The following is a 14,860-nucleotide window of genomic DNA, read 5'->3' on the forward strand; positions in this document are numbered from 1 at the left end:
CCAGGGAAGGCAGCTAGCCTGAGCCCTGGCTGCCGAAGGACTCGGGCCGCAGGCTCGGCGGCGGCGGGAGCAGAGGAGAGGCCTGGACCGGGCCCGAGCTGCAGGTGAGAGACAGCGCGAGGGCAGCAGCGCCCGGGCCCACCCTCGCCCTCGCCCTCGCCCTCGCCCTCGCCCTCGCCCTCGCCCTCGCCCTCGCCCTGCACAAAAGGCTGGGTGCCCGACCCTGCCCCTGCCCCTCGCTGGACTCGGAACCTAGCCCCGTCCCCAGGCCCCGCCCCCAAGAGCCGACCTCTCCTCCGGAGCCGGGGCCGGCGAGCGGCGACCCCGCGCCGTCCCGCCCCGCCCGCGCTCACCTGCCCCAGCCTGGCGTCCCCGGGCCGCGCGCCGCCGCCGCAGAGGTTGTCTCAAAGGCAGGCCCTGATGCGGCGCCCGCTTCTGAGCCCGGCGGCTCCGGCGGCTCCGGCGGCGACCTCGGGCGATGGCGGGGCCGCGGCGGCTCCCGGGGGCGCGGGGCGCGGGGCTCGGCGCGGCGGCGGCGGCGGCAGCGGCGGCGGCAGGTGCGTGCCGAGCGTGGCGCGCTCTGCGGCGGAGGCGCGGGGACCGCAGTGCGCGCGGCGCCCGCCCGCGCTCGCAGCGCCACCCCCCGTCTGGGGACCCGCGCGGGGTCCGCGGGGCGGGGCCAGGCTCTCAGCCGCCCCTCGATCCACCAAGGGCCCTGCGCCCGCTCTCGGGGTCGCCCTTCTCCCTCGGGCCGCGTGCGGGTCAGGAGCCCCGCGGCGTCCCCCCTCCCGCCTCCCCCGGCCCCGCCTGGCGGACCCTGGGTCCTAGTCAAGCCCCCCTCCCCAATTCCGGAAGGGATAGCTCGCTTGGAGATCTCACGAAGTCAGAGAGAGAAGGGGTTCCCAGACCCAGCGAGGGACTGACTGCCTTATGTCTCCTCGCCCCAGAGTCAGGGTCTCTGCTTTTGTGCTTCCGCTAGGCCGCGGACAGGCTCTTCTGGCTCACAGGTGCACCAGGCTTAGTGTCCAGCGCTGGAGGCTGAGAGGGCGGTGTGACCAGAGAAGGACGTGCAGGGGCAGGAAGTAGGTACCAGGGGGCGCGGGGGTGGGGGGAGCTGGGGAAGGCTCCGAGGACAGGACGCTTGGCCACATGGGCGGTGTGAGGGGTTTGCGGAAGGTCAGACAGCTGGACAGGCCGCCGTGGGGCAGTGCACGGAGGACAGGTGCCTACACTGGGCGGGGTGGCCCTTTCGGCATCCCAGCAGGTCACCACGTGTCCCATATACAGTTGTGTGTCATACAGTTGTCACCTGACCCCACCCAGCAGAGAGGCCCCATTCCTTTCTGCTTCTTCCTGAGGCCAGGCTTCCCTGCCCCCTGGGGTACACGCTCCGCCTGTGAGGAGCCCTCAGGTGAGAGGGAGGACAGAGGACACGCTGGCCACTACAGGGAAGGGGACCAGGGCTGCAGGGGCCCCCAGGGTGACAGTCCCTCACCTGCCAGGGCTACCACATGTCATGCTGGCACTCCTTGGATCAGCACTGGCCCCTGCGCCTGACTCCGGACCGTCCCCACCTGGCCACGGCCCCTCTGTGCAGCCACACTGCACCTGGCCATAGGCCTAGCCCCGAGTCCTGTCAGGCTGCCGAGCCGAGAGGTCGGCGACCCTGACGAAGGGGCCCACATGGGCAAAACGGGCTAGAGAGGCAACCCCGGCCCATAGGCTTGACTTTGCTGCTCTTGGCCACCTCAGACTAGGGCCCGCGCCCCAGTTTTCTCCACCGTTCAGGGAGAGCGAGTGTGAGAGGTGTCAGGTGAGCAGGTGCCCCGTGGGAGGGGGCAGAGGTGGCCTTATCGGGCCCTAGCATAACTGAGGCAGCATAATTGGCCACGGGAGAGCTGGGGGCTCCAGCCTCATGCAAGGCCTCTGCTCATCTACAGGCCAGCTCAGTTTGGGCGCGCATCCAAGGTGGTACCGCCACCAAGCCCCACCCCTTGCCCTAGGCCCCGCCCCTAGGGTTGACGTCCAACCAGGTGCAAGCCTCCCGCCTTGAGCCCGCCCAAGTCCACGCCTCCCTGAGCCTAGCGGATCAGAGCTGGGGCAGCCCAAGCCGGATCCTGGACGGTCTGGGGCCGGCTGACCCCGAACAGGGTGTTTAGGGAAACCCTCAAGCGCGGAGGCTTCTGGGGAAGAAAGTTCCTACAGGTCGTCCCCGACCTCGGCCTGGTTTGCGCATGCGCCAGCCTCCTGCTCTCCAAGAGGGGCAGGGGCCGTAGGCGGTGGGCGGTGCTTCCGGCGCCTGCGCAGTGGGCCGCTGTTGTCCTCCCAAATCCCGGGCTACCCGGCCAGCGGCCGCCCCCACAGTCTGGTAACGCATCGGCAGAACTCGTGTCGGGGCTGGTCTGACCCGCCCCACGCAGCTCACTCTGGTCACCTGGCTTCTCGGTCAAGTCTGACTTGATCCCGCCCTTCCTGGGGCTTACCCCCGGAGCGCCAAGGACTAGAAGTGCGGGTCCAGCCCACACCTACTGCCCGGGTCGGCCCGGGGGGCGGGGGGTGCGGAGGGGGAGCTCGCATCTATTGTCACCTCTGCATGCAGTGACCCTGTATGGCAGGATCTATGTGCCACTTTACACATGAAGGTGGGAGAGGGCCCAGGGGCCCAGGATGGGGACCCTGAAGGGGGCGCTTCTGGCCCAGGAGTCCACCAACCAGAGGTTAACTGTAGTTTCAGAAGTGAGCTAGAAGCTGCGCTTGCGTAGGAAGCCCATGCCGCAGATCATAAGTTTTATGGGCAAAGGTGTGTAAATCAAACATTTTTTTATCAGTTAAAAAAAAACAAAACAAAACAGCAAATCTTGGAACATTCTAACACCTTGATCTCTGCCTGCCAGGTAGAGGCAGGGTCACAGGGAGCACCTGTACTCTCTGCTTCAGGCGTGTGAAGGGTGGCTGGGACCGCAAGACGACCTGCAGGCCCCGGGGGGGGCCTGTGGGCCTGAACCCAGGCTCGCTCCCTGTCCTGCTTTCTGGTGAGCTGCAGATCCTTGGAGGGCCAGGACATGCCCCGGATGCGTTGCGGATGAATCACCCAGGCTGGCAATGTCCCTCGGAGCCCTGGCCGTGGTCACCCGCCCATCCAGAGAAGGAAGGGTGGGTGGCCGCTGTGCCCAAGAAGCTGGGGCCTCCTGTTTCCTGGGAACCCCATCTCTGAGCCCCGCCCATAGCCCCACCCTCCCCAGGAGGGAAAAGGCAGCAGCCAGCCGCTCAGCTCACAGGTGCTGGGACCTGACCCAGAGCACAGGAGGACAGACTGCTGCCGTCACCCCTTCAGGTGGGTCCTGGGCTTGAGGGGCTTCCCTGCACTGGGGCCTCTCCCCCGCAGAGCCAGCTGAGCTCCATCTCCCAGTCTCCTGCATGCACCCTGCTGCCAGCTCTATGGCAGGACACGGGTGGGGGTGGGAGTGGGGGTGGGGGGTAGCTGGGAGGTGCCTGGCCCTCGCTCTCCCTGTGCTCTGCTCACCTGCACCGGCTCTGACGCTGGGCCTCACGCGTTCCTTCGCGGACTGGCTTTGCTCAGGGCTGTGGGCGGTCCCCTCCACTGAGTTGATAGCATCTCCCCTGCCCATCCCTGCCAGGCCGGCCATGGACCCCCAGGAGATGGTCGTCAAGAATCCCTTTGCCCACATCAGCATCCCGAGGGCACACCTGCGGCCTGAGCTGGGGCAGCAGCTGGAGGTGGCTCCATTCTGTCCGGAGTCCCAGGCTCTGCCTGGGGGGTCCTGCACCCTGGAGCCCACCGAGGAGAACACAGGGCCCAAGGGTGCCAAGGGTGCTGCTCCCTTCCAGGGCCAGCAGGCCTGGCAGCAGCCCAGCAACCCCTATGGCAGTGGGCCGCGCCCGTCAGGACTGACCTATGCGGGGCTGCCACCGATTGGGCGTGGGGATGACATTGCCCACCACTGCTGCTGCTGCCCCTGCTGCTCCTGCTGCCACTGCCCCCGCTTCTGCCGTTGCCACAGCTGCTGCTGTGTCATCTCCTAGCCCGGCCCCCACTGGGCCACGGAGCCTGCCTCGGGACCCCCGGCATGGCAGCCGCAGCAGGGCCTGGACAGTCGGGACAGCCACTGGGCTGTTGTAATGGGCTCTGGCCGCTCCCCACTCTGGACAGAGACAGCTGCCCGCCACGAAGGCTGCCCTCTCAGCTCAGGCCCCCGAAACAGAGCCCCTGCCGTGACGGCAGCCGCGGGGTCGCGGCTCTTCAAGGCCCCGGGCCCAGGCAATAAAGCAGAGTGAGCTCTGTTTCCACAGTTCTGCTCCTTTGCGCCGCCCCTTTGGGAGGTGTCCCAGCTAGGGGACACCACAGGCCAGTGGCTTCTGTGGGACATTCAGGGATGGGGAAGCCACTGCCTCGGGACAGCGTAAACCACACCGCCCTCTCAGGGCGGCCGGAGGCCAGACAGGAAGGCCGGCCAGGCCTGAGTTTGAGCTGCCTGCCTTCCCTGGGGCTGAGGTCAAGTCTGGGAGGCAGGTCAGTCTGCGGGTCAGACAGCAGGAGGATGCTGCGTGTGGCACTGCAGACGGAGCCCAAGAGGCCTCCAGCGAGAGGACCAGGTGGGCGGCACAGTGGTGGATGGGACCCGCGCTGGAGGCTTCCCAGGCGGGGAACCCCCGTGCCAGCACCAAGCCCCGCGCGTCCTGAGGCTCTGCCCTGCCTCAGCTGGGGCATTTTTCTGGCTTCTCGCAAAACATCCAGTCCCTGAACACCTGCTGCGCGCTGCTCCCGCTGTCCTGCCTCTGAGGTCTGGGCTTCCAGAGGTGGGCAGAGAAGGCGCCGGGCCAGACCCAGCTCCCACCCAGCGGAGCAGCTTAGAGGCCCAGCGGGGGATGTGTGGGGCGCAGGGCTGCTTGGCACTGGCATTGCCTCAGTGCTGGGGTGAGGCCGGGATGCCGGCGAGAAGAGCGAGCACTGGGCCCCCTGACGTTGCCGGGGGAGCAGGCCCAGCTGGCCTCGCAGGACAGACAGGTCCTGGTGCCGGGCCTCTCCTGAGCCCTGGTGACTGGCCGCACGGCAGGACCCGTCTCTGGGCGGAGGCAGACCTGTCACTGGCCTGACTACATGGGGACTCAGGTGTGCCCCCACCGAAAGCTGACCCCACCCAGGCCAAACACAAAAACCTGTCCAACCAGTCCAGGAGCCGGAGGACTGCCTGGTGGTAGGAGTTAGGAGGGGCTCCTCTGGCCCTTGGCCTCCTCCAGCAGGGCCGAGAGGATTCTGGGGTCCCAACCCGGCCCCAGCCCGTCCCCCACACGCCCCATCCTGCTGTACCCACAGTCCTCGTCATCGCAGGCTGGCCCTGGGGCTTTGGCCAGGCAGATGCCGGGTTGGGGGGTGGCCTCTGACAGGGGCGTCCGGGGCTGCCCACGGTGCCCTGTACCTCAGAGCGTCTCTTGGGGCCTCTCTGTGTGGGCGGGATCCTCACACTTGTGCTTGAGGGCCTCCTTGGAGCCCCGTGATGGGAACGCGACAGGCTCAGCCCAGGCAGGGACATGGACACACACGCTGTGATTGAGCCGCTGAGAAGCAGGGCTCTTCAGAGCTCTGAGCAGGTGGGGGTCCTGGCAGGCTTCCTGGAAGAGGTGATGCTTGAACGGAAAGCTGAAGAAGAGGCATTATCACCCAGATCGAAGCTTTCCCATCGTGAGGTTGCGGGGGGCACGGTTAGCATGCAGGTGGGGTGGGCACAGGTTTGGAGCCCTGAAGCAGGAAGATGGGCAATGGTGAGTGGCAAAGCCAGGCCTTGGTGCGGGGTTAGCAGAGCTGGCTTTGGACAGGGAGGGGGCGGGGCATGCTGAGGGCGGGGGGGGGGCACCTTATCTCCTGCCCCGTTGGTGGTGCTGGTGGATCTAGTTGCAAGCTCTTTGTGGCTGAAAGGGGAGCCCGCGCCCTCGCCACCCCCCCCCCCCCCGCAGCCACCAGCTGCCTCCCTGCTGACTGGTCCGTGTTCAGCCAGTAACGCGAGCCCTGAGGGGGGAGCTGTGGCGGCCCCGGGTCCCTGCCACCCCAGGCCACACAGTGGAGCCGAATGCAGGTAAGAGAGGCCGCCTGTGGTGGGTGGGTGCTGGGATGGCTCAGGCGGCCCATGGAGAGACCAGGCAGTAGGCCAGGATGCCGCCCAGCCGGCAGCCCCAGGCATTCAGCTATGCCCAGCCCCTGGCATCCACTGGCCCCACTGGCCACCACCCACCCTCCCATGTCTGCAGACACTTGGGCTCCTGTCCGGGTGCCGGGGCCCCAACCGGGCAAGACACTTGCTGAGGCAGACGGGGCGGGCGGTGGCTTCACTGCATGCCTCCCCCAGGATGCGGCAGCCAGAGGGTCTCCGGGCCTCCCGAGAGGGCACAGCCGCTGGCCCCCAGCGAGGAGACTGCATCATTTGCTACTCGGCCTATGACCTCGCAGGCCACCTACCCCGCCGGCTCTACTGCGGTCACACTTTCTGCCAGGCGTGCGTGCGGCGGCTGGACGCGCCAGCCCACGAGCAGCGCTGGATCCTGTGCCCACAGTGCCGACAGAGCACGCCCACACCCCGGGGAGGGGTGGCCATGCTGGACCTCGACCTGGCCGCCTTCCTGGCCATCAAGGCCGAGCGGGAGCCGTCCCGCACGGAACCCCAGCCCTCCATGCCCCTCAAAAGTGGCAATGCCACCATCACTCAGCAGCCGGGCCAGCTCTGCCCTCCCCTGGGCCCCCAGCCCCGCTTCCCCCAGCCCCGCCGCTGCTGCTGGGGCTGTGGCAGCTTCTGCTGGGACCCCCTGGGCAACCCCCAGGTCTGAGTTCAGTTCTGGCTGCTGCCGCTCCTGGCAGGGGAGCTGCTGCCAGCAGTGTGCTGGCCTCGGAGCTTCTGACCGCAGCACTGCCTGCCCAGGACAGCCCGAGGGCAGAGTGTCCTGGGTGCCATCCCAGCTGCTCACCCTGGGGCCACAGCCTAATGTCGGGAGCTGTGCTCACAGCAACAGAAGAGGTTTCCAGAGACCGGGATCCTGGGAAATGCCCAAGCCCCACACTAGCACGCACGCCGGGCCAGGGTGCCACTGCCAGAGTCGCCCGCGAGCCAGGTCCCGGTCTGGACCCAGCTCAGAGGATACCTCCTGGAAGGGGCTGGGGGCTGGTCCTCGGGGCCTGGGCTGCAGGCCGGAGGGGCAGGGCCCGGCCAGGGCTATTCCCGGCCATGCTGCAGCGGGTCTCCCTGCTCCGCAAAAGATCCCGGAGGTGGGAGCCGGGAGCCGAGCGAGGGCCACTGCCTTCACCTCTGGCCTGTGCAGCAGCCCTGCCAGGTCCATTTACTCCTCCAGGCTCAGGAGCTCCCACTGTGTGCCAGACGCTGCGTCCCAAGGGTCCCCTGCAGGCACAGTCCCTGCTGCCACAGGTGTCCAAGGAGCCCCAGGCCCAGGGGCGGTGGGGACCCACCTGTGACGGCACTGGCCCCAGGCCGGACCCCCTCTGGGCCCTCAGCTGCCTTCTGCCTCCCAGCGGCCACCGCACAGACCCCGCAGAGGGACCAGAGCGAGGGCTGGAGACCGTGGGCACCGACACCCACCCGTCAGGTGACAGCATGTGCATCCTGACGGGGAAGGAGCTGCCCCTCTGGAGCCCCAGGAGACGGCGGGGCCCGCCTGGGGCAGGGGGCGGCAGGGCAGGGAGGCACGGACAGGAGAATGTGCTGAGAGGACAGCCAGGCGCCGTCTTCCGCTCCAAGGACAAAGTCCCCTGCATGCAGCGAGCCGGTGGGCGGCAGCCGGTGCTGGGGAGGCCAGGCCCCAGGGCAGGGGTCGGCCGCGGCAGCCGAGGAGCACGGAGGGGACTGCCCCCAATTATAGGCACCCCGCCAGCAGGGGGGCTGGTCCTGGCTCAGCGGTGGTGGAGGGAACAGGTGGCTGAGGCTCCTGGTCCCGGTGGGGCTGGGCAGTGGGTGGGGCGGTCATGTGGCCTGGTGGAGGGGCCTCGCCCACCCTCCCTACCCGCAGATGGAGGCAGGGCACCTGTGACCGTGACCACGACCGGCCACCCCTGGGGCCGAGCGTGCTGGGGGTGCTGTCAGGCTCAGCTGGCCTCGAACCCAGACCCGCCCTGGATGACCTCAGGGGCTGTTGCCCTCCCTGGCCACCTCCCGCTGGCTGGGCAGGAAAACGATCCTAAGGCCCACAGGGCCCAGGGCAGCCTTCCCGAGGGGCCCCCAGGCCAGCCGGCCAAAATGCCCACACCCTGCCCTGGCTCGAGCAGGCACGTGCAGTGTCTGGCAGTGTCACAGAGGTGGCTCCTCTGGAAGTCCCGCCCCAAGGGCCAGCTGCACAGCCCTGCCACCCCCGGGGTGACAGCAGGACCTGACGAGGCAGGCACCGGGGCTGTGATGGTCCCCTGGGGGCCTCAGCTCCTGGGTAAACATTAATGGGACTCGGGAGACACAGCAGAGTCATGTGTGTGCGCCCGGAGGATCTTTGACCTGCGGCTGCTCCCGCCCCGTCTCCCGCCCAGAGGTGCCCCTCGCACTCACACAGGTAGGAGCTGCTAGGAACGGGCGGGGGCCCAGGGCACCGGGGTCAGGGCTGGGTGACCTCCAGGCCCGGGGCTTAGTCCCCCACCCCCACCCCGAGCCTCCAGGAGCTGAGGACCAGAGACCTGCTTGGGGGCGGAAGGAGGGAGGGGTGACAGCAAGCCCTGGAGGACCCGGGCCTTGGGGACTGGGGGCCGAGGTGGGGCTTGATGGGGGCTCCAGACCCAGCAGGCTGCTGAGGGAGGCTTGAGGTGGGGTGGGGGTGCCCAAGCCCCCTGTCCCCCTCTGCATCACTGAGGGTGGGGCCTTATCAAGTGGAGACGTTGCATCTGGTATCAAATGCCAAAGTCTAAGCCGCGACCATCTGCAGCGGCCTCAGTGACACCTGATAGGAGAGGTCCCCGGGTTCCCGGCTCCCAGCACTTCCGGTCCACACCCCAGCACCTGGGCTGCCCACCAGGTCCTCTTCCAGCCAGGACCAGCCGCAGAGCCCGGGTGCCCTCAGCTCTGTCCCCCCAAAACTGGACCGGGCTCCTCTGACAACCACTTGAGGTCCCTGCAGCCGTCTCCCTGTGGACAGAGGAAACAGAAGGTCACCGAGGCCAAGAGCGGGTGGGAAGGGAGGACAGCGGCGAGGTCTCAGGTCAGGACACCCCAGGACCTGGTGGGCAGAGGGGGGGGAGGGGCTGCCTCTGACCTCCCTGCCCCCCACAGATCTGGACCTGGGCCCCAAATCCATGCCGAATTCCCTCACCGGCGGCCAGGTGCCCCCCCGTGCTCTGGACACAGTTGGCCTGGTGGACCAGGGTCTGGGAAATGCAGGTATCAGCAGCCCCAGCGTCCCCGGCCTTGGCCACCCCCTGGCCCCTGAGCTGCTGCTCTGGGTGAGCTGGGAGGAGCAGCTCCAGCCCCTCCCCAGGAGAGCCCAGGGGGCTCCTGACAACCCCGGTCAGGGCTTGGCCAGACCAGTTAGAAGCCCCCTTTCCCTTCTGCTTCTGTCCCTTCCCCGCAAACCCGTGCTGTAACCCCTCCACCCCCTCCCGCCCCCACCTGAAGGTGCCCAGGAGACAGCCAGGTCCCTGGCCCTGCCTGACCCGACCCCTGCAGGGACCGCCGGTTCTGCTCCCACCTTGGAAGAGGGGGACACAGACCCCTGGGCCCTCCCCCAGCTGAAGGACACCGGCCAGTCCTGGAAAGGTAGGTCTGAAGGTGCCCCGCGAGCCTTCGCCTTGCTGAGTCTGAGGGCGGAGAGGCCTCCGGGAGAGAGAAGAAGGGGCCTCACGGAAACCTGCTGTGTGGACCACCGCCAGGGCCCCTTGTCCCTCAGCTTGCCCTGCACACCCTGCCCCTCCCCACTCCTGCTGGCTGTTAGGCGTCTGAGAGGCCCCCAGGAGCCGCCTGCCTGGCCATTCAGCAAAGGCGCAGAGGAGGGGACCCAGGCCCTGCCCCAGGCGGCGGGGAGAAGGAGCCCGGGAGGGTGCAGGGGAGGCAGGGCGGGGACGGCTGGGGACAGCCCTGCCCTGTGTCCTCAGAGCTCAGCGTGACCGGCAGGGCGCTGCAGGTGGTGGTCGGCGTCCTCAAGGCCTGCGGGCTCCTGGGCGGCCTCTACCTCTTCATCTGCTCCCTGGACATCCTCAGCTCTGCCTTCCAGCTGCTGGGCAGTGAGTGACGGGCCAGGCGGCCAGGGGCAGGCCGGGCCGCCAGCCGTGCCCCGCCTCAGCACGCGTCTCTCCCTGGCACAGGCAAAGTAGCCGGGGACGCCTTCAAGGACAACGTGGTGCTGTCCAACCCCGTGGCTGGGCTGGTCCTCGGCGTGCTGGTCACTGTCCTCGTGCAGAGCTCCAGCACGTCCTCCTCCATCGTGGTCAGCATGGTGGCCTCCAAGCGTGAGTGCCCCCTCCCCTCGTGGGATGGTGGTGGCTGGGTAGGGGGAGGGAGGCTGACACGGCGCCCCCACAGTGCTGACCGTCCGGGCATCTGTGCCCATCATCATGGGTGTCAACGTGGGCACATCCATCACCAGCACCCTGGTCTCGATGGCACAGTCGGGGGACCGGGATGTGTTTCGGAGGTGAGTGGGCGGGGGGGGGGGGGGGAACCAGGGGCGGGGGTGGCGGCGAAGGCTGAGGCCTCCGACCATCTCACCCCATGTGACCTCAGGGCCTTCGGGGGCTCGGCCGTGCACGGCATTTTCAACTGGCTCACGGTGCTGGTCCTGCTGCCGCTAGAGAGCGCCGCCGCCCTGCTGGAGAGGCTCAGCGCTCTGACCCTGGGTGTCGCCAGCCTGCAGCCCGGGGGGCACGCACCCGACATCCTCAAGGTGCTGACCCGGCCGCTCACAGACCTTATTGTGCAGGTGAGGTGACTGCTGCTCCCGGCAGGACCTCCGCGGCCCCGCCCCGAGCCCTGGCACGAGGGGGCGGGTACGCCTGGGGAGGTGGCGGGGGGGGGGGGGGGGGGGGGGGGGGAGGAGCCTGCCCTGGGCGGGGGAAGAGAGCGTAGTGGGCTGGGCTGCGCTCATCTGAGTCCCAGGCAAGTCCTGCGGAGCCAGCCCGAGCCCCCTCTGTCCCGCAGCTGGACGCTGATGTGATCGCGGGCAGTGCCACGGGCAACACCACCAACAGTAGCCTCATTAAGAGATGGTGCGGCACCAGGGCGCAGCCGGTGAGGTGCCTCTGACCCCTGACCTCGCACCTGCTGCATGACCCAGGGCTGCCCATCCGGCCGTCCTGAGTCCTACCTGCCTCGCCCTCCCAGACCGCGGGGAACAGCAGCCACTGCGGAGCGGCCGGCGGCTGCGGCGGCCCGGGTCCCGAGAGGAACAGCCCTGCCCCGGAGGAGCTGCTGCCCTGTGAGGCCCGGCGCCCGCCCCCGCCCCGCCCCCCGCCCCGCCCCCCCGCTGCCGCTCACCCGCCCCCGCCCGGTCCCCAGGCCGCCACCTGTTTGCGGGCACAGTGCTCACGGACCTGGCCGTGGGCTTCATCCTGCTGGCCGCCTCCCTGCTCGTGCTCTGCGCCTGCCTCGTCCTCATCGTCAAGCTGCTCAACTCCGTCCTGCGGGGCCGCATCGCCCAGGCCGTGCGGACGGTCCTCAATGCCGGTGCGGGGCGGGGCCTCGGGAGCCGAGGGGGCGGGGCCAGGAGGCGGGGCTGGGCGGGACCGGCTCCCCCTCCCCAGACTTCCCCTTCCCCTTCAGCTGGCTCAGCGGCTACCTGGCCATCCTGGTGGGTGCGGGCCTGACTTTCGTGCTCCAGAGCAGCAGTGTCTTCACCGCAGCCATCGTGCCACTCATGGGTGAGCACACTGGGCGGCACCTTGGCTGTGGGGAACGGGGCTCGGGGCTTGCGATGACCCCCGGCTCCCCCCAGGGGTCGGGGTGATCAGCCTGGACCGCGCCTACCCTCTCTTGCTGGGCTCCAACATCGGCACCACCACCACGGCCCTGCTGGCCGCCCTGGCCAGCCCTGCGGATACGCTGCTCAGCGGCGTCCAGGTACCCCCGAACCGCGCCCCAGCGCCCTCCCACTCCCAGGACAGGTCCCGGGCTTCCCCTCAGGCTCATCCTCCACCGCCGCCCTGTGGCCCAGAGCCCCCCCCCCCCCCCCCCCCCCCCCCCCCCCGCCCTGAGGCCTCAGGCCCAAGCTCTCCTGGGACCCACCTCTGGCTGCCGCTCAAACCTGCGGCCCCACCTCCTGGGGCCCCAAGGGCATCTCTTAGGACCCCAGGCCCCCTCCCTTCCCCTGCCACCTCATCATTTCCCGCAACCATGCACCCCTGGGGCCCACTCTTCCTTTCTCACGGCAGCTTCTCTGCACTCTCTCCTGCCTACTCCTGGCTGTGTTCCTTTGAGACCTCCTGGCCCTGAGGGAGGGGTGCTCAAGCCCCTCTCTATCCCTCAACCTCCAGGGCGCCCTCCACCCCCAGCAGCCCAAACCCAAAAGGACCCGGACTCACCATCCTCCTTCGGAGGCCCCACCCACCTGTGCCCGCTGCTCCCTGCATCCTGGCCCCCTCAGGACACCTGACTCTAGCCCCCAGCTGTGCGCTCCACACCCAGTCCTCTATGCCCCACTGCCCTGGCTGGGACCTCTCTCTTCCACTGTCTCTGTCTCAGCTCTGACAGCTGCAGCTCCTGAGAGTCTGGATCCAGCTGGGCTGCTGCCCGCCGGAAGGGGAGGCACCCCAGCCCTTCACAACTCCCATCTGCTCCCTTGCCTTGGCTCTATCTTTGTCTGTTCAGAACCTCCCAGGGCAGGGCCCTGCTCCACCCCCTCCAGGAAGCCCTCCAGACTGCGCCCACCATACTGACTCAACTCTGGCGACCCGTCTCTGGAGGGAGTTGTGTCCCCTCTGTGTGGGCCCCTGTAACTCCTCCCTACAGGAGCCAGGCCAGAGTCTGGGGCTGGGTGGCCAAACTCACTCAGGGATGAGAATAAGCAGGGTCGCTGTGGATGTCGCATCGGCGAAGCTAAGCCAGCTCTGGAGAAGGGCGAACCGCGGAACCATCAGTGATGCAGTTACCACACGGGGGGCTGTACTGGGCTTCTGACCCCCACAGTGCGGCGGGTGTGGGCGGAACGTGCCCTCCTAGGGGGCCATCTTGGCCAACAAGCAGAACCCCAGACAGACTTCGGTGCCCTTTCTGCCAGGAAGGGGAAGGGCAGGCATCATGGGGAGCCCAGAGGCCCCTGAACCACTGAGCCCAGGCTCCTGACCCCGCCCGCCCTCCGCCCCGCAGGTCGCCCTCATCCACTTCTTCTTCAACCTGATCGGCATCCTGTTGTGGTACGTGGTGCCCATCCTACGGCTGCCCATCCCACTGGCCAAGCACTTTGGGGACCTGACGGCCCGCTACCGCTGGGTGGCCATCGCCTACCTGCTGCTCGGCTTCTTGCTGCTGCCTCTGGCTGCCTTCGGGCTCTCCCTGGCGGGGGGTATCGTGCTGGCTGCAGTTGGGGGGCCCCTGGTGGTGCTGATTGTCCTCATCGTCCTGGTCACAGTCCTGCAGCGGCACCAGCCAGCCTGGCTGCCCCGCCGCCTGCGCTCCTGGGCCTGGCTGCCCCTCTGGCTCCGTTCTCTGGAGCCCTGGGACCGCCTGGTGAGCCGCTGCTGTCCCTGCAAGGTCTGCAGCCCTCCTCAGGCCGTGGCCAAGGAGGCCCACTGCTATGAGAACCCCGAGGTCCTGGCTTCCCAGCAGTTGTGAGGGGTTGGCCTCTGGGTGCCCCGGGGGACCCTAGAAGCTGTGGACTTCTGACTCACTCGGGTGGCTTTCTTAGCAAATAAACCAGACTCTACCCAGGCATGGGCGGTCTTCTCTCTCCAACCAGGGCTGCCAGGGGGTGGAAGTGGGTTCCGCCGGCCTCCGGAGGGATCTGGGGGTGTAGCAGCGCCGATGCTGCCCCCCAGCGGACACTTGGGGGCCTGCGTTGCGACCGCGAGGGAGCTGGCCGCCCTCGAGGGGCGCCCACGCAGCTGACTCCAGCTGGCCCGGGCTGTAGCTTATCTCCTCTAGGCCCCTGGGGACAGAAGGCCCTAAGTAGCAGTAGGTCCGGAGCTCGGAGACATCCTGCAGCAAGAATCTGGGCTCCTGGGTGGCTGGAGGGGATGGAGCCCTTCCGCGTGGGGTCAGGAGGGACGGGGGATCGGCTCTCCGGCGCCACTGCTCCGAGGACCCGCGCGGGCAGCTCCTGAGCCGTCCAGCCCCACTGTGGGCGGTCGGACTGGGGGACATCATGTGGCCCTGGCGGGGCCCGAGTCCCGCAGGTGCATCGGGAGGGTTCCGGTAAGAACCGGGCGGCCCCGAGGCGCCCTACTCCTGCTCTCTCATCCCCGTTCCAACCCCGCTCTCTTTCTGGGCACAGGGCTGCAGGGCATGAGGCTGCCGAAGTGGCGCGTGGGAGGGAACGGGCCCGCGGGGGGCCGGTGGTGCCCAGCTAGTACGCGGTATCCTGGGTCCGCCGGCTTCCACCTGGCCCACCGCCAGGGGCGCCACCCCACCCGCCTGGGCAGAGCAGGTGCTCAGCGCCCCCCACCCCAGCAAGTGAGTCCTGCCTGTGACGCCTGGCGCCTCTTGCACCCGGAGGCCCCAGCTATGCAGAACATCTCGGAAGGGGGGCCTCTGGGCCAGGTGCCCACGTGGGGGTGGCCAGCGGGAAGAGGTCGCCCCTGCCCTTGCCCACAGCGGGGCAGGTGTCCACACAGGAAGCCTTTTGTCTGTTTGCCAGCCGGTAACCCGACTCGCCTCCAGCCCAGGATTGCCCACAACCCCAGCCGGACCCATGCCACCACCTGGAGAGAGGACCCTTG

The 14,860-nt window shown here is 68.5% G+C and overlaps 3 protein-coding genes across 6 annotated transcripts; all 3 read left to right on the top strand.

Annotated features, from left to right (window-relative positions):
- The first annotated feature begins 36 nt into the window (after positions 1 to 36).
- Positions 37 to 4,304, top strand: CYSRT1 (cysteine rich tail 1). The gene is made up of 4 exons (XM_047769058.1): positions 37 to 104; positions 980 to 1,082; positions 2,895 to 3,334; positions 3,639 to 4,304. Exon 4 carries the CDS (start codon positions 3,646 to 3,648, stop codon positions 4,042 to 4,044), a length of 399 nt encoding a protein of 132 aa, XP_047625014.1. The 5' UTR covers positions 37 to 104; positions 980 to 1,082; positions 2,895 to 3,334; positions 3,639 to 3,645; the 3' UTR covers positions 4,045 to 4,304.
- A 1,674-nt stretch (positions 4,305 to 5,978) lies between these two features.
- RNF224 (ring finger protein 224) lies at positions 5,979 to 6,837 on the top strand. The gene is given in 2 exon segments (XM_047769055.1): positions 5,979 to 6,401; positions 6,403 to 6,837. Coding segments are annotated over 2 exon segments (750 nt in total). The 5' UTR covers positions 5,979 to 6,086.
- Positions 6,838 to 8,501: 1,664 nt separating this feature from the next.
- On the top strand, positions 8,502 to 13,856 carry SLC34A3 (solute carrier family 34 member 3). Of its 4 annotated transcripts, none has more exons than XM_047769046.1 (13): positions 8,502 to 8,559; positions 9,270 to 9,377; positions 9,612 to 9,752; positions 10,088 to 10,216; positions 10,298 to 10,441; positions 10,515 to 10,626; positions 10,716 to 10,911; positions 11,130 to 11,219; positions 11,313 to 11,406; positions 11,487 to 11,654; positions 11,732 to 11,848; positions 11,923 to 12,047; positions 13,293 to 13,856. In XM_047769046.1, the coding sequence occupies exons 2-13, from the start codon at positions 9,293 to 9,295 to the stop codon at positions 13,755 to 13,757; spliced, it is 1,866 nt and encodes a 621-aa protein (XP_047625002.1). In that variant the 5' UTR covers positions 8,502 to 8,559; positions 9,270 to 9,292; the 3' UTR covers positions 13,758 to 13,856. The 4 variants fall into 4 exon arrangements, with proteins under 4 accessions (XP_047625002.1, XP_047625001.1, XP_047625000.1 ...); XM_047769045.1 differs by lacking the exon at positions 8,502 to 8,559 and adding an exon at positions 8,882 to 9,198; XM_047769044.1 differs by lacking the exon at positions 8,502 to 8,559 and adding an exon at positions 8,882 to 9,147.
- The last annotated feature ends 1,004 nt before the right edge of the window (positions 13,857 to 14,860 follow it).

This window comes from Phacochoerus africanus, chromosome 2 (genome assembly GCF_016906955.1).
Source record: "Phacochoerus africanus isolate WHEZ1 chromosome 2, ROS_Pafr_v1, whole genome shotgun sequence".
Classification (NCBI taxonomy): Eukaryota; Metazoa; Chordata; class Mammalia; order Artiodactyla; family Suidae; genus Phacochoerus; species Phacochoerus africanus.